This window comes from Neovison vison, chromosome 2, assembly GCF_020171115.1.
Source record: "Neovison vison isolate M4711 chromosome 2, ASM_NN_V1, whole genome shotgun sequence".
Taxonomy (NCBI): Eukaryota; Metazoa; Chordata; class Mammalia; order Carnivora; family Mustelidae; genus Neogale; species Neogale vison.
The window spans coordinates 24,589,950-24,614,531 of record NC_058092.1 but is presented as its reverse complement, the minus strand read 5'-3'; the positions used below and the strand labels follow the sequence as shown (position 1 = coordinate 24,614,531).

Here is a 24,582-nt window from a genome sequence, read left to right as displayed (position 1 = left end):
AGAACTACTGACTTGGAAAAAAGAAACCAATCTAGATCTGAACTGAAAGGTTTAAGGGTACTGAGATTTTCCCAAAGACTGTGCTCATGAAAATGATTTTCAGTCAGTGATGTATTCCTTTAAACTGAGTGACTGGCAAAGAGCCAGGCATTTTATCTGGTTATGGCACTTGGTGATAAAGGCTTTCAAGAAGTCTATTATTTTTAACTTCTAAATACAGGCCCCAGTGAAAAACATACTGGGGAGATTCAACCTCTCTATGGGAAAAGGTTCAATCAAACACCTTTTCCAAATTTAAAGTCTGCCTTAAATGCTCTCTGCCACATTGCCTTTGACAGTCTTAGAAGTCCATGTAGTTCTCTAGGGACAGACTTCAAAAAGATGTTTTGTTATCAAAGACTAATCCGTGTACCTCTGGCTCAGTGTTTTATGTCTTGCACTTTCCCTGGGAAGGAGTGAAGCTCTTCTATCGCTCTGGGTTTATTATATTTAATTCCGCTTTTGATAGTCAAAGACCATATACAGTAAAACAGTCCTCTGAAAAACTGTTTGAAAAGCCAGACTGGTGTTTGATGAATGTTATATACAAAAAACAAAAACAAAAACAAAAACAAAAACCCATCGGCATGGGGTTACGTAGAAAAGCAATTTATTCCATTGTAAGCACTTACACAGTTAGTCATGGAGAGTAACAGGCCTGCTGGTGAAACAGGTCACCCAAAATAGAGATGGTACCAAACTAGTGGTCAAGGACTAACTCCTAAAAAAAAAAAAAAAAAAAAAAAAAAGCAACTCTTATCCAGGATTAATTTAATTTTAAAAACAAATACAAGCTATCAATTCACTCTTCTCAACTCAACTGGACAGTCTACCTGTGGTATGACTGTCAGGTAAAAACATACATCTTTACAACTTGGTGGTCCCAAGTTTTTTAAAAAAACCATTTCACAGAAAGGAAAGAAATATGAAAACAGCTCAAGAAATACACTAACAAGCAAAAATATATGGGGAAAGAGGAACACATAGTTTTGACTTAACTGAAGAAACTGAGAGGAGACTGGTCTACATAGGGAAATGTGCATCCTGGAAAGTCAGGTGTGAAAACTTTAGAAGAGGAATTTATATGACTTGAATCTCCCCCATTTCCTGAATAAAAACCATCTTGTGGTATTTATACTTCATGGCTCAGACACCTACCTCACTTGGCTCTATCCTTCCTCACTTTAGCCTTTACTTAAAAGGAGTCTGTAACAAACTTGGGGATATAGCCTAAGAAGAAAAATAACCACACCCAATATTCCCCTTTTTGTGGCTACATTAGACCTTTTGTTACTAGAAAATTCCTGAAGAAAATTTAAATATAAGTCTGTGGCTTTACTGAATCAAGTCCCCCAGTTAATATTTAGAAAACACCCTCTGTTTGGGCTAGTAACATCGTTGATGGTACCTATCATAGAGGGATAGCCAAACAAAGTCTGTGTCTCAAAACCAGTGTTAAATCAATCTCAGGGTTGAGAAGGGGGAAAAAAGGGGAGTCTAAAATCACAAGAAGTGCAGACATATCTAGGACCCTTGTCCTTCTGGATCCACGCTTCCTTCAGGATCTTCGTCGTTGTAAATGTTCTCTGCCTGCCCAAAAACAAGAAAAGGATATTTAGTAAACATGAAGGATACTTCTTGAAGTTAATGTTTCAAAAACAGAGGTGGCCAGGGAGAGAGACTGTGAGCCACAGTCTCTGTAGCAACTATTCAACTCTGCAGCTGCTGCATGAAAGCAGCCAGGGACCATCTGAAAATGAATGGGTATGGGTGGCTGTGTTCCAATAAAAACAGGCAGCTGGCCCACAGGCCAACTAGATTAGGACATTCCCACAAAACTGAAGTATGGTAACTGTTTGTCCTGATACTCAACCTTCGGGAGTCCTTCTACTGGATATTACTGACAAGAGTCAGAACATAAAAACAACACAAATGTCCATTAAATGACCAATGAATAAATAAAAATGTTACCTGGCAATGAAAAAAAAGCTAGTCACAGATTGCATTATTTAATTTATACTAAGTGTCTGCAACAGACAAATCCATAAAGTAGCCTGGGGGTTGCCTAATGCTGGGAGGACTGGAGGAAAATGGGGAGTGATGCCTAATGGGTAGGGGGTTTTTCTGAGGGATGAATTACTGTGATGATGGTTGTATAATTCTGTGATTATGGTTAGAAAAAAATTAGAAAGTCTTCATTAAGAGCGCCCCCTCAAACCACGGGTTTCAAAATCAATTTATAAATATTTTTAAAAGAAGGGGCGCCTGGGTGGCTCAGTGGGTTAAAGCCTCTGCCTTCAGCTCAGGTCATGATCCCAGGGTCCTGGGATCGAGCCCCGCATCGGGCTCTCTGCTCAGCAGGGAGCCTGCTTCCTCCTCTCTCTCTCTCTGCCTGCCTCTCTGCCTATTTGTAATCTCTGTCTGTCAAATAAATAAATAAAATCTTTTAAAAAATAAATAAATAAATAAATAAATAAATAGATATAAATATTTTTAAAAGAAAACTGCTCTAGCATAAACTCTACTTCTGTTACTTGATGAAAACCTTGCATCCAAAGGCATAATCTGAGATAAAGAAAACACTTTCATTTGCGCAGAGTTTACTGTTCTTACTTAGTATCTACTACGCACAAATCACTAGGCTACGTGCTGCAAAGGATGGGATAGTCTTATTTTAAAGAGCCTGTGATCTGACTGGAAAAGTATACAATTGTGTGATGTTTTCTGATGACAAATGTGTAGTGTCTTTTTCACCCAATTGGCTGTCCAACAATTCAATTCAATCCTGACACTAACTGCACGTGAAAGTAGTGTTAGACCCCATAGGTTAAGGGGCTAGTCCCACAAGACTATGATCCTCGCTTTAGAGGCCAGCATCAAGCCCGGAGTGCTCAGACTACCCATGCACTTCTGCCCAACTTGGTTATCAACTCAGGTGTTCCCACATGCCAACCCACCCCCACTCCTCACCCCCTTAGGGTTGATGATTCGCTGCAATGACTCATGGAATCCTGAACATGCTTTACTTACTATTACCAGTTTACTACATGCCTTACAACTCAGAAGAGCCAACTGGCAGTGAAGCACAGGGCGAGGTGAGAAGGGAATACAAAGCTTCCAGGTCTTCTCTGGGTAGCCATCAATATACCCAACAGTCCAGAAGCTCATTGAATCCAGAGGTTACACAGAGCCTTTTCAAGAGTTTTACACAACTCAATCCCCTCTGCCTGTGGGTAGGAGGGACTGTAAAGTTTTCCAATCACCTGTTTGGTCTTTCAGGAGACCAGCCCCATCCCGAGGCTTTCCAGGGGCCCTAAGTTACCTCCTTAGCCTAAACTCAGGTGTGGCCAAAAGGGGCTCCTTATAAATAGCAACGGAGACTTCTATCACTCAAGCCAACCCCAAGGGTTTTAGGAACTTGGACAAAGACCAAATAGTTACTTGTTTTATAATTCTTTTTTATTTTTTCTTTTACCACCATTCTAAAAAACTTGAGTAAAGAACACCCTGGCCTGAAGGTGATGTAGTTTGATCTCCTACATTCCCATGGCAACTACTAAAATACCTTTAAATGACAGGCTACTCAAGGCAGCACAATTCACCTGTCAGAACTCTTAACTTTTTATATTAATTATACGTGGGTGTATTACAAGGAAAAAAATGAGGTAGATTTTCTGTTTACACATGTAATATACATTTACTATTACAAATTGTAATACTGAAAGGTATAAAGAAGATATCCAAAAACTTCCTAAATATACCAACCACATTATGGCAAACAAGCTACTGCTTTTTTCAAACGCCCTTAAAAAAAAAAAAAAAAAAAAATTATTTATTTGAAAGAATCAGAGAGACCACGAGGTGGGGAAAGGTCAGAGGGAGAAGCTGACTCTCTGCCAAGCAGGGAGCCCGATGCGGGACTTGATCCTAGGACTCCAGAATCATGACCTGAGCTGAAGGCAGTCACTCAACCCAGTGAGCCACCTAGGTGCCCTGCAAACAAGCTTCTAAACAATTACATATAATTCAATTCAAGACTAGCTACAATAATTTATTAAAAATTTTATTTATTTGACAGACAGATCACAGGTAGGCAGAGAAGCAGGCATAGAGAGAGGGGGAAGCAGGCTCCCCCCTGAGCAGAGAGCCTGATGTGGGGCTCGATCCCAGAACTCTGGGATCATGACCCGAGCCAAAGGCAGAGGCTTTACCCCACTAAGCCACCCAGGCGCCCCAATAATTTTATTTTTTTAAAAAAAGATTTTATTTATTTATTTGAGAGGATGGGGTGGGAAGGAGAGCACATGTGTGTGTGAGCAAGTGAGGATGAGCAGGGTTAAAGGGGGCAGAGGGAGAAGCAGACTCTCCACAGAGCAGGGAGGCGAATATGGGGCTTGATCCCAGGACCTTGGGATCATGACCTGAGCTGAAGGCAGCTGCTTAACCAACTGAGCCATCCAGGCACTCCTAGCTACAATAATTTTAATATGAGGAATTATAACATGCCATTGTTCTATAATCTGCTTTTTTCCTACTTCATGTCATGAATATCTTATAAAGAAGTCTGGATATACCATATAATTTGTAAATCTCATAGGCCACAAAAACTCAATTATTTTTCATTTTATTTCTTTAACTTTGATTAATAGTGCTATTCTTTAAGAAAGTTGTTTCAAAGATTTAAAAAAACTTGACAGAGAGAGCATGCACGCACATACAAGCAGAGGGAACAGCAGAGGGAGAAGAAGCAGCAGGCTTCCTGCTGAGTTGAAGGCAGCAGCTCAATCAACAGCCACCCATGCATCCTAAAGAAATTCTGATTATTAAAATACTTTTCCTCATATTGAGCCAAAAACTTTCTTCTGGAGATCATTCCTGCCTCTAGATCTATGCTAAAACAACAAAAACTTTTTTTCAAATCTTTTCATTAATCAGGCTACCATCATTCAAGTTATGCAATAAAGAAAAAAAATTGTGGTACAAAAATACACATCAAATTGCCATTTTAACCATTTTTAAGTGTACAGGGCATTAAGTCCATTCACCCTGTGTGCAACTATCAGCCACCATCCAACTCCAGAAAGCAAGTGCTTCTTATATTGCTCTATGTTATACATTACAGTTATCTTTATTAAATTCCAAGCACTTTGGAAATTCAAAAAAGGGTAACACGTCCCATCTAGGATATAAAGAACAGGGAAGTTTTTGGAATCTAGTAATATCTCACAGAGAAATGGCAGTATCTGATGCTGTACCATTGTGGAAGAAACTATGCAAGGCATGTTCAAAGCCACAAGTCACTTCAAAGTAATGACCATTCCCAAAGATTCAACTGCTAGTAGTGGGGAAAGGAAGAGGCCAGCAAGGAGGCTACTGCAATAGTTTAGCAAGTAGTAATGAGAACCTGACGAAAAAGCCAGGGTGTGAAGTACAAACCGGAAAGCTGGGCACTAAGTGTTTACCTGTAAGATGAGTACAGATACAAGAAACAATGCAGACAGACAATGCAAAATCTGATAAGTAAACAAGAACTAGAGGTAAACAGATAATCAAGAACTCTTGAGGAGCGCCTGGGTGGGTTATAGCCTCTGCCTTCTGCTCAGGTCATGATCCCTGGGTCCTGGGATCGAGCCCCTGGTCAGGCTCTCTGCTCAGCAGGGAGCCTGCTTCCTCCTCTCTCTGCCTGCCTCTCTGTCTACCTGTGATCTCTGTCAAATAAATTAAAAAAAAAAAAAAGAACTCTTGAGTCTTCAAGTTGGTTGAGCTGGGGGATGATGACACTGGAGCCATATACAAAATAGGAGAATAGGAGAAAATGGGAATAAGGAGAAAGGGAGAGAAGTCTGGTCTCCTTGAGTTTGAGACACCAGTGGGATAAGCAGATAAAGGTAATGAGCAGGCATGTGAAAATGTTAACGTGCAACAAGTGTTAAAGTCATACTTGGGAGTAAACTAACCAGAGGTGCCATTTATGGTCTGTAAATATGAAGTGATACTCCATTTCACTGACCTCATGTCCCCCGAATAAATGTTAACATTTACCATTTGCCATACTTGCATGATATTGTCTTCTGATACAGAACAAATCACCCAAGGTTCATTGGGATTCCAGGAGAAATCAGATATCTTGGCAGTGTGACCACCATGAATAAACTGGAAGAGGGAGGAAAACAAAGATATGAAAAGCAGATAGAGAGCAGTATGTAACAGAGTATTTCAGTATTACTCAATGTGCAGAACATACCAACAATTCTGGTGGTCCATCTTCTGCATCTTCCGGGGACTGTTCCTCTCCAATTTTACTAGCACAAAAAGATTAAGAAAAAAGTTAAAACAAAACAAGAAATTAAAACAGATTTGTCTGTTTTACTTTAGAAAAGTATAAATAAAGAAAATATCTCCACAAGAGTAACCAATACAAGACTTACCTTAAATCCCAAACATTCAGTCTGCGATCAGTACCACTGGAAGCCAAAATGGTCTCATTGTGAGGCGACCACTGAACCTACAGTAAAAATGAAGGAAACAGAAAAACTGTAACTTAGAAAACTGAGGGTTGGGGTGTCTGGGTGGCTTAGTTAGTTAAGCATCTGCCTTTGGCTCAGATCATGATGCCAAGGTTCTGGGATAGAGTCCCTGCTCAGGCCTGCTTCTCCCTCTCCCTCTCGCCCCAGCTCACGCTCTCTCTCTCACTCACCTGCTCTCTGTTTCTCAAATAAATAAATCAAATCTTAAGAAGAAGAAGAAAAAAAAAAAAGAACGAAAGAAAACTCAGGGGAAAATACCTAAATTATACTTAACAATTTAAAAATTTCATAAAAAAGAAATCAAAGTATTTTAGACATTATAATTAAAACTGACAGCTAGCGGGGGTGCCTAGCTGGCTCTGTTGGTGGATCATCCAACTTTTGATCTCAGGGGTTTTAAAGTTCAAGCCCCAGTTTGGGTGTAGAGATTATTTTAAAAAATAAAATACAAAAACAAGAAAACAAACAAAGAAACCCAAAAAGGGTGCCTGGGTGGCTCAGCTGGTTGAGCATCTGCCTTTGGCTCAGGTCATGATCCTGGGGTCCTGGGAGTGATTCCCAAACCAGCTCCTTGCTTAGCAGGGACCTGCTTCTCCCTCTGCCTGCTGCTCCCCCTGCTTGCGCTCTGACAGGTAAGGAAATAAAATCTTAACAACAACAACAACAACAACAAAAAACCTGACAGTTAGATAAGATGGTTTCTTGTATGAAGATAACCTATCACTAAACCTTTTGTTCTATTTCTATTTGTGTGTATGTTGTAAAAATTTTTAATTTAAAAAAAATTTAAAAAAAATTTTTTTTAAAAAGACTTATTTATTTGACAGAGAGAGATACAGCAAGAGAGGAACCTAAGCAGAGGGAGTGGGAGAGGGAGAAGCATGCTTCCTGCCAAGCAGGGAGCCCTACTTGGGGCCCGATCCCAGGACTTCAGATCATGACCTGAGCTGAAGGCAGACGGCTAACAACTGAGCCACCCAGGCACCCCTTTAATTTAATTTTAAAAGTATGTTATTTTTTTGACAGAGAAGCCAGACAGCAAGAGGGGGAACATAAGCATGGGAGTAGGAGAGGGAGAAGCAGGCTTCCTGTTGAGCAAGGAGTCTGATGCAGGGCTCAATCCCAGGACCCTGAGATCATGACCTGAGCGGAAGGCAGACACTTACCAACTGAGCCACCCAGGTGCCCCAAGATTTTTAATTTTAAGTAAAATATTTCATATCAAGATTTTTTAAACTTTTAAATAAACTCCACCCCAACTGGGGGCTGGGACTCATGACTCTGAGATCAAGAGTCACAAGTTCTACTGACTGAATCAGGCAGGTGCCCTTCATTTTATATTTTTGAAGCTCTGATCTTAATCTACTCTTACTAATTCTGGCTTCTGGCCAAATATGATCCAACTCTGACCTTAAAACTAAAGTACGGAACACATACATACAGTATCTATTTTCTCAAGTACTTATTATGAACTCAGTATTACATATAAAACTGATTAAAAACTAAAACAAAACAAAACAAAAAACACCAAACTGATAAAAAACTGACTCCTTTTGATAATGATTTTATTAAAGTTAGCTACCACACATACAACAATCACATACTGTTACACTGTCTGATAAGAAAGTCCTAGCTTCATGGTACAGATAAAAGGGCATTAGTGACCAATACTTAGGGAAGAATTTAGATACTCTCCAGGCAGGAACACCACTACAAGCAAGGACAAAGAGGATAAAGACAGAAATGTTCACTGGAGCAAGCCAAGAGTAGAAAATAAGGTTAAGTGAGACAAAGTACAGAGGAGTATGGCTCACCTAGAGCCTAAATCAGAGGCCACTTTCACACACCAAAATTAACTTAGACTACACTAAAAGCTTTGTTTACTTATTTGAGAGAGAGAGTATTGAGTGCACAAGCAGGGGGAGCAGCAGGCAGAGAGTGAAGCAGGCTCCCTGCTGAGTAGAGAGTCCGATGTGGGACTTGGCAACAGGACCCTAGGATCATGACCTGAGCTGAAGGTAGCCACTTAATCCACTGGGCCACCCAGACACCCACTCTCCCCATTTTAAAGATTTTATTTATTTACTTGAGAAAAGAGTGAGCACAAGCTGTGGGGAGACGCAGAGGGAGCAGCAGACTTCTCACTGAGTAAGGAGAACAATGTGGGGTTAAACCCCAGGACCCCAGAATCATGACCTGAATCAAAGGCAGACCCATAACTGACTAAAGCACCCAGTGCCCCACCCTTAAGTTCTAATGCTTAACAACCTTCTGTTACGGTGAATCTAAATGGGCCTTCCCTTGCTATAAAACTGTAAGCTCTTTAATAGCAAAGACTATATATAACCTATTTCTCACAGTGTGTTGGCAATAAGTGGTGAACATAGTGCCACATTTCTTGAATTGAGTCAGAGAGCTTTTTGCGTGTTAAGAAAGGAGCTTAAACTGATGAGGCAGAAAACATGGAGCTAGTACTTTAAGCTTCAACTGCAAAAATCAACAGACATGGCAAGTTCTGGAAATAAGGGAAGATACAATGTCAGGAACATGAATTATTGAGCACTGATTTTCTTAATACCTCAAGAGTGTAAATCACCAACGACCAGTTTGAGGAAGTACAGAATTAACAATCACATTTCCTACAGAGATGAGCATAGATACGGAGATTTCTATTACTGGTAATAATGGGATAAAGCACAAGTGCGCCTTAAAATAAACAAATGTAGCATTAGTTTCTCTTACCTGGAATATTTCATCCTTATGTGATTCAAAGGAATGCAACTTAAGTTTCAGATTTCTCAGATCCCACAAGGCAACAGTCTATATACAAAAAAGAAAGCAAGAGCAATTTTTTTTTAAGATTTTATTTATTTATTTGACAGAGAGAAATCACAAGCAGGCATACAGGCAGGCAGAGAGAGGGAGAGGAGGAAGCAGGCTCCCCACAGAGCAGAGAGCCCGACGTGGAACTCGATCCCAGGACCCCGAGATCACGACCCGAGCCGAAGGCAGCGGCCCAACCCACTGAGCCACCCAGGCGCCCCGCAATCAGTAATTTTTTATGAAAAGAAAACTCACAACTGAAAGATCTCGTTTACTCAAAGGAAGCAAAAGAAAAAATTTTTTTTCTCTTAAAATGAACCAAACTGACCTTGTCGGCTGATCCTGTGGCCAGGATGAACTCACTGTAAGGATTGAAAGATAGGCAGTTCACTTCAGCAGTGTGAGCATCAACTGAGTGGCTTGGTTTGGAAGTATTGTTTGAACGAGTATCCCAGCTTTAATATAAAAGAAAAAAAAGGAAAAAAAAAGCTTAAAATGGGTAACATAAAACTTAGACAACAAGGAAAAAACTCAAACATGGATTCTACTCACATCATAAGTTTCTGATCATCAGCAACTGACCCAAACAGAGACTCATGGAGCAGATGCCAGGAAACGTCTTCTACTACTGCTGTATGCCCTGTAAAGATGGTCTTCGCATCCACAACTTTTCCTTCCTTTGGAACAGCACTGATGTCCCAGAGGCAGATGGTCTTAAATGTAAAATTAACTATTATATAAATGGAAGATTCTCACTTTCCCACATACCCAAGAAAAGAAACCAACTGATAACTAGCCCAGATCTGCTTCAAAATGAGATACGCACGTGGTCGTCTGAAGCACTAAGTAAGTGCCCACTGAGATTTGGGTTCCAAGAAAGTCCATAGCCCTCCTTCTGATGTCCACGGAGACGCAAGTCTGGGTTGCACTCTCCAGAAGGGTCTGCAAATTAACACACATATCAAGACTATCCAGAGTTTACAGCCTCTTTGGGTCTACAAAGCATAATGGAATTTTGATGGAAGAGGTATGAAGCTCTTCATATGTATAGCAACAGAGACCCATTATGATCAAGTTGTTAACACTTAAAACGCACCATGATTCTGTTCTGTGTAAAAAAGCATTTTTTTCCACTTAGGTAGGAACGCAAGAGAAGAATATCAACACATACCAGTACACATCACTAGATGTTAGAATATACATTTAACAAGCAATTACACTCAGTTTGAGTGGAAAAGTGTATTCCCATAGTGACTCATTATCTGTATCTGAACTGAAGGCGGCAGGTACCTGGTTTGGAAGGATGTTTTGTATAGTCAAAAACAAGAACATCACTGGATGGAGTCTTTGTCGCAATGATGCAAGGGTTCTGGGGCATATAACGTGCCCGGTTTACTTCTCCTTCGTGGTTGATCTTGATTTCTATTTCAATTTTTCCACTAACTGAGCCAAAACCTCCAAATTCTGTAAATATATAAGAAATTGCAAATGAGGACAAAGAGCTACTCTGTCACTCAAATTATGATACAGGCAAGCTTTTTATCAGCAAACTGGTAAATACTAGAAATAATCTAGACATCTGTTAACAGTATACAGTGTTTTCATACCTCTTAAATCATTTGATTGTTACAACCCTACATAGAAGGGAAGACAGTATCTCCCCCAAATTTTGCCAAGAAAAATAATAATCTGGCATACCTACATTAATCCATTCCTAGTGATAGGACTACAACTGAATCTAGTGAAAATTCTCATTCTCCTGATTCCTAGCTAAAAAATATGAATACTATCTAAAAAACAGGGAACACTACCAATTCCACTTCAAAAGTAGATTCTCAATAAGCAATTTTCAAATCTAATCTAAGAACCAAAAAAGTGCTAAATAAGTAAAACCAAGTCACTATTTTATTTAAGAGTTGAGAGAGAGAAAGCGAGAGCATGTGCATGTGAAAATGAGCAGGAGAGGAGAGAGAGAATTCTAAGCAGACTCTGCACTGAGTGCAGAACCTGACATGGGGCCAGATCCTAGGACCACAACTTGGGCCTAAATCAAGACTCAGAGGCTCAACAGTCTACTCCACCCACGTGCTCTTTAAGTTACTATTTTAACGAATATTAAAGTACACAGTATACCAGGTACTAAAGAGTCCCCTTTATACACCATTTATTTGAAGCTGTAGTTTGGAATGATCTTCCTGAAATACCATCACACCATTATCTTTTCCCTATACCATTTCTCTTAGTCCAGTGAGGAAAAACAGAGCCACAATAGCTAGTTCCATTTTCCTTTACCACCTCCCCCACCCACTTATACATGCCAACTACAATCCTTGGCTGAAATAAACCAGGCAGGCAAAGACTAGATAAAAATATTTTTTATTCACATTTGGCTACTGTATGCACTTCGTTCTCCCAAGTGCCATTATAAAATGTGTTAACAATATAATTTGTGATTATGTAAATCCTGGCACAGCAACATATAAACAAAGGTAGTTAATGATTAGTCGAAAGAATTACAGAAGGCAGCATGATAAGATGCCTCAGAAAGAGTCAGACCTTGGCCTAACTGACTGCCAGAGCTTGGTCATTTGGGGAAGGCCTTCAATTTCTGAGTCTCAAACACCTTCTCCATAAAGCTAAGTTGTGACAGTAACTTATGACAGATGAAAACACTGTCAATAGCACCGTTATACAAGTGTTATACTTTGAAGGACAAAAATCTTTTAAAAAGGACAAAAACAAACAAACAAAAAAGACAAAAAGCCCACAAAACCAAAACAAACCAAAGAAGCAAGGACATAGGGGAGCCTGGGTGGCTCAGTGGGTCAAGCCTCTGCCTTCGGCTCAGGTCATGATCCCAGGGTCCTTGGATGAAGCCCCACATAGAGCTATCTGCTCGGCAGGGAGTCTGCTCCTCCCACCCCCACCCCACCTGCCTCTCTGCCTACTTGTAATCTCTGTCAAATAAATAAATAAAATTTTTTTTTTTTTTAAAAAAAGCAAGGACATAGACAGATAATATGGCTGGCAGACTAGATAACTTTCAATTTCCACTAAATAACTTTTAAAGGTTGAAATGCAAATGTTTCATACACACTAAAAATCTAAAAACAAACAAGTAGAATAGACTCTGAAGAATAGAATAGACTCTGAAAAAAAAGCTCACATTAAAACCCCAGAACTCTAGCAGGGCGTCTGGGTGGCTCAGTGGGTTAAGCCTCTGCCTTCCGCTCAGGTCATGACCTCAGGGTTGTGGGATGGAGCCCCGCATCAGACTCTCTGCTCAGAAGGCTCTCTGCCTTCTCCTCTTATGCTCTCTCTCACTGTCCCTCTCTTAAATAAATAAATAAAATCTAAAACAACAACAACAACAAAAAACCCAAAACACAAAAACAAAAAAAACTCATGATAAGATAGATACATGAGGGCGCCTGGGTGGCTCAGTGGGTTGGGCCGCTGCCTTCGGCTCAGGTCATGATCTCAGGGTCCTGGGATCGAGTCCCCCATCGGGCTCTCTGCTCAGCAGGGAGCCTGCTTCCCTCTCTCTCTCTCTCTCTGCCTGCCTCTCTGTCTACTTGTGATTTCTCTCTGTCAAATAAATAAATAAAATCTTAAAAAAAAAAAAAGATAGATACATGATTGCAAGGAACTTTCAGTCCGAACACAGAGAGCCTGCTTCCCTCTCTCTCTCTCTGCCTGCCTCTCTGCCTACTTGTAATCTCTCTCTCTGTCAAATAGATAAAAAAATAATCTTAAAAGAAAAAAAAATAGAAAACCAGTGCAAAGCTGTATTAGGGGCGCCTGAGGGGCTCAGTGGGTTAAGCCTCTGCTTCAGCTCAGGTCATGATCCCAGGGTCCTGCCCCCTCCCCCACAATCAGGGGGCCTGCTTCCCCCATCCCTTCTGTCTGCCTCTCTGCCTAATAAATAAATAAAATCTTTAAAAAATATATTCAAAACAAAACAAAACCCCAAACCCCAGAACTCTAGACCACAAGTATCTATAATGTAAAAAAAGAAGGCATAGGCGCCTGGGTGGCTCAGTTGGTTAAGCAACTGGCTTCCGCTCAGGTCATGATTCTGGAGTTCCAGAATTGAGTCCCCCATCAGGCTCCCAGCTCCACGGGGGGTCTGCTTCTCCCTCTGACCTTCTCCTCTCTCATGTTCTCTTTCACTGTCTCTCTCAAATAAGTAAATAAAATCTAAAATAAATTAAAAAAAAAAAAGGCATGGTAAGATACGTGACTGCAAGGAACTTTCAGTCCAAACACGGAGATAAACTGTAACTACAGATGACTATGACAAAAAAGCCTAACTGCCATTAAAGAGATCCCAGTAACAAGGGAAGAGCAACAGATGGCAGCGAGCCTGCAGAGCAAGGGTACTAATTACATAATGTGGGGTATTTTGGTATTGGATACATACTAAACAGAGGGTCTCCTTAACTCTGGTTAAAACACAGTAATAGGGGCACCTGGGTGACTCAGTGGGTTAAGGCCTCTGCCTTCAGCTCAGGTCATGATCCCAGGGTCCTGGGATTGAGCCCCACATCGGGCTCTCTGCTCTCAGGGAGCCTGCTTCCTCCTCTCTCTCTGCCTGCCTCTCTGCCTGTTTGTGATCTCTGTCTGTCAAATAAATAAATAAATAAAATCTTAAAACAACAACAACACAGTAATAAGTCAGCTTAGAGGATTCACAATTGAGTTTTTACAAAGATGAGGATTTCTCTATCTAAAATATAATTAGGGGCTCCCAAGCTGAAGCTGATAAACGAAAGGCCAAATCTCAAGTAGGAAAGAAAGACTGAGCTATCCATGTACAATGAATTAAATGACCATCAAGGTCCAGTTGTATTCTTATTTTGTTTATGTCTCTCCATATAAAACACTATGAACTATAGTGCCTAGCTTGACAAATTTTTACAAATGTATACACCAGGAAAACCAGCACCAAGATCTCCAGCTTCCCAGAAAGTACTACCATGTCCCTCCCAAATAGTATCTACCCCTCCCCCACAACCGAGGTAACCAGTATTGATTTCTACCTGTAAGCCACTGAGTCCATAAACACCTTTTTACTAAAAAGAGTAAACTCTAGGGCGCCTGGGTGGCTCAGTGGGTTAAGCCGCTGCCTTCGGCTCAGGTCATGATCTCAGGATCCTGGGATCGAGTCCCACATCGGGCTCTCTGCTCAGCAGGGAGCTTGCGTCCTCCTCTCTCTCTCTGCCTGCCTCTCTGCCTACTTGTGATCTCTCTCTGTCAAATAAATAAATAAAATCTTAAAAAAAATAAATAAATAAAAAAATAAAAAGAGTAAACTCTAACAACAAATACTCAATTACCTCATCATGATTTAATGTTTATTTTATACAATTCAGACAAAAGACTAAAGATATCTTAAAAAAAATTCTCCAAATAAGCTGCTAAAAATAAACTTGTTGATACTGGAAGATCTTGGTAACAGAGTCATAAGTAAAATTTTACATCTACTCTGTTTTACATGGGCTTAAAATGCAATATAGCCAGGCTGACCCTAATATAAACGCACAAATTCTTTTCTTATTTTATTTTATTTATTTGACACACAGAGAGAGATCACAAGTAGGCAGAGAGGCAGGCAGAGAGAGAGAGGGGGAAGCAGGCTCCCCGCTGAGCAGAGAGCCCGATGCGGGGCTCAATCCCAGGACCCCGGAATTACGACCTGAGCCAGAGGCAGAGGCTTTAACCCACTGAGCCACCCAGGCACCCCGCACAAATTCTTTTTAATGTCAACAGGACAAAGCCAGTTTTCAGTTTTCACTTTGAAAGTTCACTGATCTTTTGAAGATGTCTGCCACCTATTACCTAAAACCAAATGGGGTCAAGTGGACGGTAACTTATTTCAATAGTTCAATTTGAGAGCCCAGGGTATTTTATCTGAGAACAAGATAGACTAGTAAGCTTATCTACCTAATAATCACCCAAGAGACATTAGGTATTATCTGCTTTCACCACTGTTAAGACCATACAGAAGAGAGTACGGCCCCCCCTCTCTAAAGCAACAAACCTCCAGTGATCTGAAGATGGGGGAGTTGGGGGAAAGGAAAGGGAGTAAAAGGAAGAGGAGAGAGAGGGAGGGAGATAAGCTGTGTAACCTTAGGGCAAGTTACAAAACAACTACAGAGTTCCCTATGAGGATTAAACAGAGTAATTTATAGAGTTTTACAAATGTATCACCCATCATTACCAGTATTTTTAATTGTTCCTCTAGCATTAATTAAGGGGGATAGATAAAGCAAAAGTTGTTTTGATGCTGTTCAAAAAACTTACCAGAAAAAGTATGTATGTTAAAAAAATGCTACCTCAACAATTAGTGAAGAAACTACTTGCCAGCAAATGGCATCTTTTTTAAAAGTAGCCTCCACGTATAGCATGGAGCCTATCACAGGGCTTGAACTCACCACCCTGACATCAAGACCTGAGTTGATCAAGAGTCCCAATTAAGGGCACCTGGGTGGCTCAGTGGGTTAAAGACTCTGCCTTCAGCTCTGATCATGATCCCAGGGTCCTGGGATCAAGCCCCAAACTGGGATTTCTGCTTAGCAGGGAGCCTGCTTCCTCCTCTCTCTCTCTCTGCCTACTTGTGATCTCTGTCAAATAAACAAATAAAATCTTAAAAAAAGAAAAAAAAAATGCTTGGATTCCTACTCCATACCCAATGCCAAAACAAATTCCAGAAATATTACAGTTTTAATGGCCAAAACATAAATAAGCCCAGAAAACAACAGGTAACTACTTTAAAATCTTGGAATAATAAAGGTGTTTCCAAGAACGACACAAAATCTGAAGGGTATCAGAGGAAAGTTGGGACAAGTAAATCCAATGCTGGCGAAGGCATAAAGATAAATACACAAAACATACATAAATACATCTGCTATTGGTGCGACTGGGAATTCTTCTCGAAGGGCAACTTAGTAGTATTAATTTTACCTGAAAATGTTCTTGCCCTCTGATCAGCATTCCACTTAGAAAATTACTCTACAGCAAAAATATGCAAGACATATGGTACAAGAACTGTTTTTCAAGCCAGAAAATTGGAAGCCACTTAAATATCAAGTAAGGGATGGTTAACTATGACATAGTACACAACCATCAAAAGGAGATACATCTTACACAAAAAGATGTCCAAGACACATCGGCCAGAAAAGCATATTCTATGCTGCATTCTTAGAACCAAGAAAAAAGCCTGGGGTATAGTTAAGTACTCCACATATATGTTTAATGACTGAGCCAATAAATGGGACAGATAAATCATTCAGAAAACAATCAATTTAACAGTGATCTATATGTAGATGATAGGTTTATGGCAGTGGCCAGGATCCATAGTTTTCTATTTGCTTTGATTTCTTAAAAACAATTATTACATTACCAAAGTATTTTCATTGTCACGAAAAATTTTATTTATTAACTAAAGATTTTATTTATTTATTTGACATAGAGAGACCACAAGCAGGCAGAGAGCTAGGCAGAGAGAGAGGAAAGCAGGCTCCCTGCTGAGCAGAGCCCTATGCGGAGCTCTATCCCAGGACCCTGAGATCATGACCCGAGCCAAAGGCAGAGGCTTAACCCACTGAGTCACCCAAGTGCCCCCAAAAATATTATTTAAAAACAATTTATCTTCACTTAATAGAAAGGAAGCTGATGCTCAGAGAGGCTAAATGATTTATCCAAAACCACAGAGCTAGTGAGTGGCGTTAACAGGACCTTAAGCCCAACTCCTTAGACTCTTACTAAGTTCAGTGTCCACCACCCGCCTCCACCCCAACACTAATGTCTAGCCAGAGAGTAACTTCCCAGTAATTGTATCACGCACAGCTGGGTCAGTGACACAAAACCGTATCTGTGGACCTTTATCTTAAGAACTTATTACTCTGCATTCTGTAACACCCTAAGGCAAATATGCAGTGATCAAAAGACCAACTAACTGTACACAACAATCCTGGCAAGTAACCTGGAGCTCAAAGAACTTAGATAAAAGAATGGATTCTGCCAATGGAGAGAAATTCAAGAAACATTAAACATCCATTTTTTAGATCACATATCTCAATGAGAGTGTGTCTTCTATCTCTGGGTAATAATTTGAGTTTAAGAACAACAACAAACGTAACTCATCCATTTCCACCTCTATTAAAAGGGAGAGAGTTAAGTATTTCATGAATAGCTAAACCCTTAGGCGATCTCCTCATATAAAATATAATTAAATGGCTCACTTAAATTTTTTTTTAAAAAAGATTTTATTTATTTATTTGACAGAGATCACAAGTAGGCAGAGGGGCAGGCAGAGAGAGAGAAAGAGAGAAACAGGCTCCCTGCTGAGCAGAGAGCCCGATGTGGGACTCGATCCCAGAACCCTGAGATCATGACCTGAGCCGAAGGCAGCGGCTTAACCCACTGAGCCACCCAGGCACCCCTAATTTATATATATATATATATCAAGTACCGTATTAAGTCATTTCTACCACTTCAAAATGGAAAGGGTAATTTAAGCCAGTGTTTCTCAACCTCCCTCACCCCCCAAACCTTGTAAGACATCTTTTCTGGGGGCACTGAGGGGCTCAGTGGGCTAAGTTTCTGCCTTCAGCTCAGGTCATGATCTCAGGGTCCTGGGATTCAGCCCCACATCAGGCTCTCTGCTCGGTGGGGAGCCTGTTTCCCTCCTCTCTCTGCCTGCTTATCTGTCAAGTGAGTAAATGAAATCTTTAAAACAAAATAAAACAAAAAACATCTTTTCTGACACTCCTGATGAAATTTTAATACCACAGATATCCTATGTATTTATGTATACCATATATAACTGTGCTTTATACATTTAAAGAGTTAAAATTATTTTCATGCACCTCCCCCCCTTTCCAAGAACCAATTTTCTTCACCTTAGGGGCAATCACCTCTCATGCTGAGAATGCACACATGCATCCATGTATGCATAGCAATAAATGGTGGACTTTGGGAGCACCTGGTTGGCTCAGCTGGTAGAGAATGTGACTCTTGATCTTGGGGTTGTGAGTTCAAGCCCCAGTAAACTTAAAAAAACCCATGATGGTAATAATTTTTTTTTTTTCATGATGGTAATAATTTACAATATATGAGTCAATACCTTACACACCTTAAACTTATACAATGTTATAGTTATATGTCAATTATATCTCAATAAAGCTGGGATTTAAAAAAAAATAAAACACCACAATAAAGGCAAGACTGGCTGGCTCAGTCAGAAGAGCCTATGACTTTTGATCTCAGGGTTGAGTCTGAGCCCCATGCTGAGTGTAGAGATTACATAAATGTAACTTGAAAAAATAAAAATAAAAGAATTAATGGCAGATTTTGGCTTCTTTCAATTCTAGACCACCCCCCTCCCCAATCTAGTAGAGGAAGGTTTCTAGAAAAGACAGAACCAAGTGTGCATTAAGTATGTCTTCTAGGGATGCCTGGATGGCTCAGTTGGTTAAGCAGCTGCCTTCAGCTCAGGTCATGATCCCAGCATCCTGGGATCGAGTCCCACATTGGGCTCCTTGCTCAGCAGGAAGCCTGCCTCTCCCTCTGCCTCTGCCTGCCTTTCTGTCTGCCTGTGCTCGCTCGCTCTCCCTCTCTCTGATAAATACAATCTTAAAAAAAAAAAAAGTATGTCTTCTAATATCTAATATCTGTATTGCAACTCTGGCTTTCCATAGCTCATTATCTTATTTCTAAAATCAAACTTTATACTTTTCCATGGGAATTCAAAGATACGAAAGATATAACCCATACATCATTCCTTCTTTCAATTTGAAGATTCCTACCTCCTTTCTCACTGTCGTAGTGTGAAGCATCAAACTGAGCATCATCGTTAGGGAGCTGCACACTGGCTATCACAAGATGGTTTTGTTCATCAGACGTGTGTGTTCCCAGGACAAGTCGATGAATGCTGAAGTCTTTCCCTTCTGGTCTGTAACAGCAATACATGGTCACTATTCAAATTTGTAATACTAAGAGAAACAATGAAGTCAGTGATATACATGTACGCAAACGGCACTATTACAACCAGGTTTGGGGAAGAAAAACTAAGAGCCACAATTCTGGGGCACCTGGGTGGCTCAGTTGGTTAAGCGTCTGCTTTTGGCTCAGGTCATGATCCTGGGGTCCTGGGATTGAGCCCTGCATCCAGCTCCCTGTTTCTCCTTCTCCCTGCTGCTCCCCCTGCTTGTGTTCACTCTCTCTGTCAAATAAACCAATCTTAAAAAAAAAAAAAAAAAAAAAAAAAAAAAAAAGCTACATCTCTCTTTTTTAAAAGATCTTATTGATCTGAATTACCGCAGAGGGATAATCTAACAGTGTAAAGCAGAGGTTCTTCAAGCGTGGCATCAGGACCAATAACATCAGCATCATCTAGGAAGTCAGCTAGAAAGGCAAATTAGAATCTCAGATCCACTCCAGACCTACTAAATTAAGAACTTGAGATGCTAGGCACAATGATCTATCTTGTAATTCCTTCAGTTGATTATGATGCATGTTCAAGTTTGAGAATCTCTGGTCTAGAAAAGAAAGATATTACCCCACAGAATCCACTGGGGCTTATGAATGAACTGTGAAGTAAAAAAAAGGAGAAAAACCTAGGAATGTCAAACCAAAGTCAACTATGATAAAGAGAACTAGGAACAAGAGAAGAAAGCTGGAGTGGGACTCTATGGGAAGAATATACTCCGTTTGGAACATGTGATGTTGGGGAAGACAGAAAGATACTCCAGAAAAGACACCAGCAGGCAGCTGAAAATTCAGAAAAGCTCAGAAGCTGGGTCTAGAGATAACCAACAGGAATTCCTCTGCACAGAGGCAATAGATATCTCTATCCTACAGAGAGAAAACAGAGCAAAGGGGTGCCTGGGTGGTTCAGATGGTTGAGTGTCTGCCTTTTGCTAGGGTCATGATCCCAAAGTCCTGGATGGAGCCCCACAGCAGGCTCCCTGCTCACAGGGAGCCTGCTTCTCCCCCTCCTGCCTGTCCCTCTTCTTGTGCTCTGTCTTTCCCTCTCAAATGAATAAAGAAAATCTTAAAAAAAAAAAAGAAAAAAGAAAGAAAGAAAGAAGAAGAAGAAGAAGAAGAAGAAGAAGGAGAGCTGTCAACACAAAACTGGGAATGCTGGAATTCAGGGTAAAGGACCACAGGAAGTGAGGGCAGAAGAGCTTTACGGAGCTACAATTTTATTTTTTTAAAAAGGGGTATGAATAAATACCACCACTGCCACCTCCTGCCATGACGACGCTAACAGACACAAAAAAACCAAATAGCTAACACTACACAACTGCTTCTAAGTAATCCTCATCTTAAAAAGAAAATTAGTACTGTTGGGGTGCCTGGGTGGCTCAGTCAGTTAAGAGACCAACTCGTGATTTCAGCTCAGGTCATGATCTCATGGGTTGTGGGACTGAGCCCTGCGTGGGGTTCTGTGCTCAGCAGGAGGCTGCTTGAAGATTCTGCCTCCCACCATTCTCATTCAAAATAAATATGTAAAATCTTAAAAAAAAAAAATCAGCATTGTTACATGTGTAGAATACAAAAAAAGGAAGGTAAAGACTGGGTGTTTGGACCAACGTCAAACATTGCAAAAAGGTTTATTTACCTAAGTCTGCTAAAGTAGAAACTACTAGGATAACACAGATTTCAACCTTGGGGAATTTAGTCTCATTCAGTGCTTTGAAAGTTGAGCTCATTACTGCATTATATAGGAAGGTTTTTAAAAATATGGCTCCAGGATGATTTAGTAGGTCTGGGGTGGCTCATGATACAGCTCATGACTGTGGAATCACCATTCAACTGTTTTTCAACAAGTCCTCTGCCACCAGTTCCTAAATGGTTTGACTATCACTGAGAACTTCTGAGAGCAATGACTCCACTTAATCTGAACTCAAGTAATTCTTAAAAAAAAAAAAAAAAAAAAAAAAAAAAAAAAAATTTTTTTTTTAGAAAGCGAGGGTGTGGGGGGGTGGGGTAGAGGGGAAGAGAAAAGAGACTTCCATGCAGAGCCCAAGGTGGGGCTCTAAAGATTATAACTTGAGCAGAAACCAACAGTTGGATGATTAACCAATGTGCCACCAAGGCACCCTGAACCTAAATAATTCTGATCGATCAGCTGAATATGGGAACTCCTGGTCATGAATGACAAAGCTTTCAACTCTATATTTCTGGGCATTTATTAGGAGTTTTGTAAACATCATTAGGGCAGACTTCCTCATTTTTTAATGTCACTGTGAAGGTAGTAACCTCTGAGTTATTAGTAAAATTTGCATCAAATTTCTATTACTTGTTGAGCTGAAACATAGCCACATTCTGCAAGATCTTGAATTCTGAAGAACCTTATTTAGCATATAATACCATTTTTTAAAAAAGATTTTATTTGACAGACAGACATCACAAGTAGGCAGAGAGGCAGGCAGAGAGAGAGGGAGAAGCAGGCTCCCTGCTGAGCAGAGAGCCCGATGTGGGCTCGATCAAAGGACCCTGGGATCATGACCTGAGCTGAAGGCAGAGGCTTTAACCCATTGAGCCACGCAGGTGCCCCTATAATACCATTTTTTAAATGCTATAATGAATGGTGAGGCAATTTTATAAAAGAAAACTCATTATCCCAACAGGTACACTGGTCTTGATAAAATCCTGTATTATTTAAATTCACGTTCATCTCTGCATTGTCACTTCCTCCTGGAAGCCTTTCATGATACCCTAAGTTGAGGTGATTTTTCCTTCCCCTGATCACTTGATCATTTTATCTGTGCCACTCTTAGGATAATTATTTTTTACTGTAATACAGTAGCCCCTCCACCCGTGGTTTCAGTTACCCATGGTCAACCACAATCCCTCCGGAAGTAGATGATCTTCCTTCTGACTTATCCTCAGGTCAGTAGCAGCCTAATACTTCATCACTATGCCCATGTCATTCACTTCACTTTATTTCATCACATAAGCATTTTTCTCAACAACATCACAAGGGTGAGTACAGTGAGAGATTCTGACAGCAAAAGACCACAATCAGATAGCTTTTATTATGCTATGTTACTATAATCACTGTTTTACTATTATCCTCTTATATGTCTAATTTACAATTGAGGCTTTATCGCAGCCTGTATATATGGGAAAAAAAAAGAACATAATATAGAGTTCAGCACTATCCACAGATTCAGGCATCCATTGGGGATCCTCAGCCATATTCCCTAAACTAAAGAGGGGTGGTTGTACCATACTACACACAAAAAATCAAGGCAGGGAATGTATCTAAATTTGCACACCCTGATATGTGGAACCTAGCAGACCCTAAATAAATGGGGTAAATTAAGTACTATTTTATCTTGTTGGAGGTAAGCTTTTCATGTGTAAGACCTACCCTACAAGTGATTAATCTCTCACTATGCATAATTCCCTTATACAAAAACCATCCCAACTTCAGGTGTTAGTTTTTTTTTTTTTTAAAGATTTTATTTATTTATTCTACAGAGATCACAAGTAGGCAGAGAGGTAGAGAGGGGGAAGCAGGTCCCCCGCTGAGCAACGCTGGGGGTAGGTGTGGGGGTCCATCCCAGGACCCTGGGATCATGACCTGAGCAGAAGGCAGAGGCTCAAACCACTGAGCCACCCAGGCGCCCCTCAGGTGTTAGTTCTAAACACCCTAAGTATCTCTGTAAAACTGCTCTTGGCACATGTCACTGTAACTATCAGCCTCTTCAACTATGCCTGTGCTCCTTGAAGGCAGGTACCATGTCACCTAAATCTTTGTACTAGCCAGCTACTACCTCTAGGTTCCAATGTGTTGATGAAAAAGCTGAACTCATCACAGCATTTTCTTGAAAGCTGACACATTTTACATTATTTCATTAACTGTAGTTACAACAGACTATTCAATTCGTTATCAGGGAAAGAAAACAAGTTTTCTCTTATCAGGTACATTGCAAAACTACTTCTACATTTTTGTCTTATTTTGGGGGCTAGGAATAAAGGTTACCAACTGGGTTTTGATCACGTGCTCTCTTTGGGGGGACTGAAGAAAACCGGGAAAATCAACGTGAGAAATCTACACCAAGGAGGACACAACAAGACAACGTTCAAAAGGTTCACATCACCTGGTTACATCTGGAAGCCACTGCGCAGTTAGGCTAGGCCACTCCAGGGCATGGGTCATCACCAAATCGTAAAGAAAAGGGGTGTTCTTTTTCCATATTTTGTACTCTTCGTTGATCACACGTTCTTCCACTGCGTCATCAAAGGCTGCTAAAAGTTAAAAACAAATTAAGTTAGCGAACACAAAGGGAAACCGAGTCAACACTTCCAAAGCTACCGGCAATGCTCGAGTCCAGATTCTGAAATGGAGGAGGTATGTGCAATTCTCCCCGCGGCGGAGGTACCCACACCGCTCTCCACGCGCGCGGGCCCGCAGCAACTACTCACTCGGGTTAGCCAGGCCCGTCACTCCGTTAGCCGTTCGCGCGACGGCGCCGGGCCTCATGAGCACGCTCCCGTTCGCGCCCAGTCTACGGAACCGGCGCGGGCCTCCTGGGCCCCTGGGGTAGCGAACGGCTCAGGCAGAACCGGGAGAGGCGGGCAGACGGATAGGGAGCGCGGAAAGGTACCAAACACCGGCCGGGCCCGGGCTCCCCCCACTCCCCGCCCTAGCTCCACGCCGGGGGACCGGCCTCCGCGCCGGAGAAACTGGCGCGCCGTTAGCCCGCCCTGCGGGGCGATTTCTCCTCACGCCTTCGATGGTGGGGACAGCACTCAAGAGTCGGGCTTGTCGTCACTGCTAGGCCCTGTCGAGGCCGCGGCGCCAGCCCGGCACCCCCCGCCCTCCTGGGGCGGCCCCGGCACCCTCACCTTCCTTGTCGGCCATGGCGGGCAGGCAAGCCGGGGGGATCCCGGGGTCGAGCGTTGCGGGAGGGGCGGGGAGGCTACGGGCGCTTGCTCTGCGCGCGCGGCCTCTATTGTTTCCTGCTGCCCCTGCGTGAGGGCTGACTCGCGCACCTTCGCGCCAACACTGGCCAATCGGAGCGTCCCGAATGGTAGAGTGGGCGGGGAAGCAGCGTTCGCAGCCTATCCAGACACGCAGAATGGCTTTCTGTGGATCCGAGGCTGGCGCCCCTCCCCTGCCCCCACACGGCCGGGTGCCGACTACCTTCGATTGCGCGCGCGCGGAGCCGGT

At 41.5% G+C, this 24,582-nt stretch overlaps 1 protein-coding gene across 2 annotated transcripts; it reads right to left on the bottom strand.

Annotated features, from left to right (window-relative positions):
• Window positions 1–627: 627 nt before the first annotated feature.
• Window positions 628–24,403, bottom strand: RBBP4 (RB binding protein 4, chromatin remodeling factor). Of its 2 annotated transcripts, none has more exons than XM_044237706.1 (12): window positions 24,258–24,403; window positions 23,510–23,657; window positions 19,202–19,347; window positions 10,680–10,853; window positions 10,216–10,331; window positions 9,942–10,102; window positions 9,718–9,844; window positions 9,309–9,386; window positions 6,468–6,544; window positions 6,284–6,341; window positions 6,082–6,192; window positions 628–1,629 (listed from the first exon to the last, which is right to left on the bottom strand). In XM_044237706.1, the coding sequence occupies exons 1-12, from the start codon at window positions 24,271–24,273 to the stop codon at window positions 1,564–1,566; spliced, it is 1,278 nt and encodes a 425-aa protein (XP_044093641.1). In that variant the 5' UTR covers window positions 24,274–24,403; the 3' UTR covers window positions 628–1,563. The 2 variants fall into 2 exon arrangements, with proteins under 2 accessions (XP_044093641.1, XP_044093642.1); XM_044237707.1 differs by having other exon boundaries at window positions 23,510–23,654.
• Between the last annotated feature and the right edge of the window lie 179 nt (window positions 24,404–24,582).

Bases quoted from the DNA above. Each gene is read 5' to 3' on its own strand.
- RBBP4 (XM_044237706.1), bottom strand. The intron at 10,854-19,201 runs GTAGGAATCTTC...ATATATTTACAG, and splicing joins CTACGACAGTGAGAAAGGAG to AATTTGGAGGTTTTGGCTCA. The intron at 10,332-10,679 runs GTACCTGCCGCC...GTTAATTTGCAG, and splicing joins AAAACATCCTTCCAAACCAG to ACCCTTCTGGAGAGTGCAAC.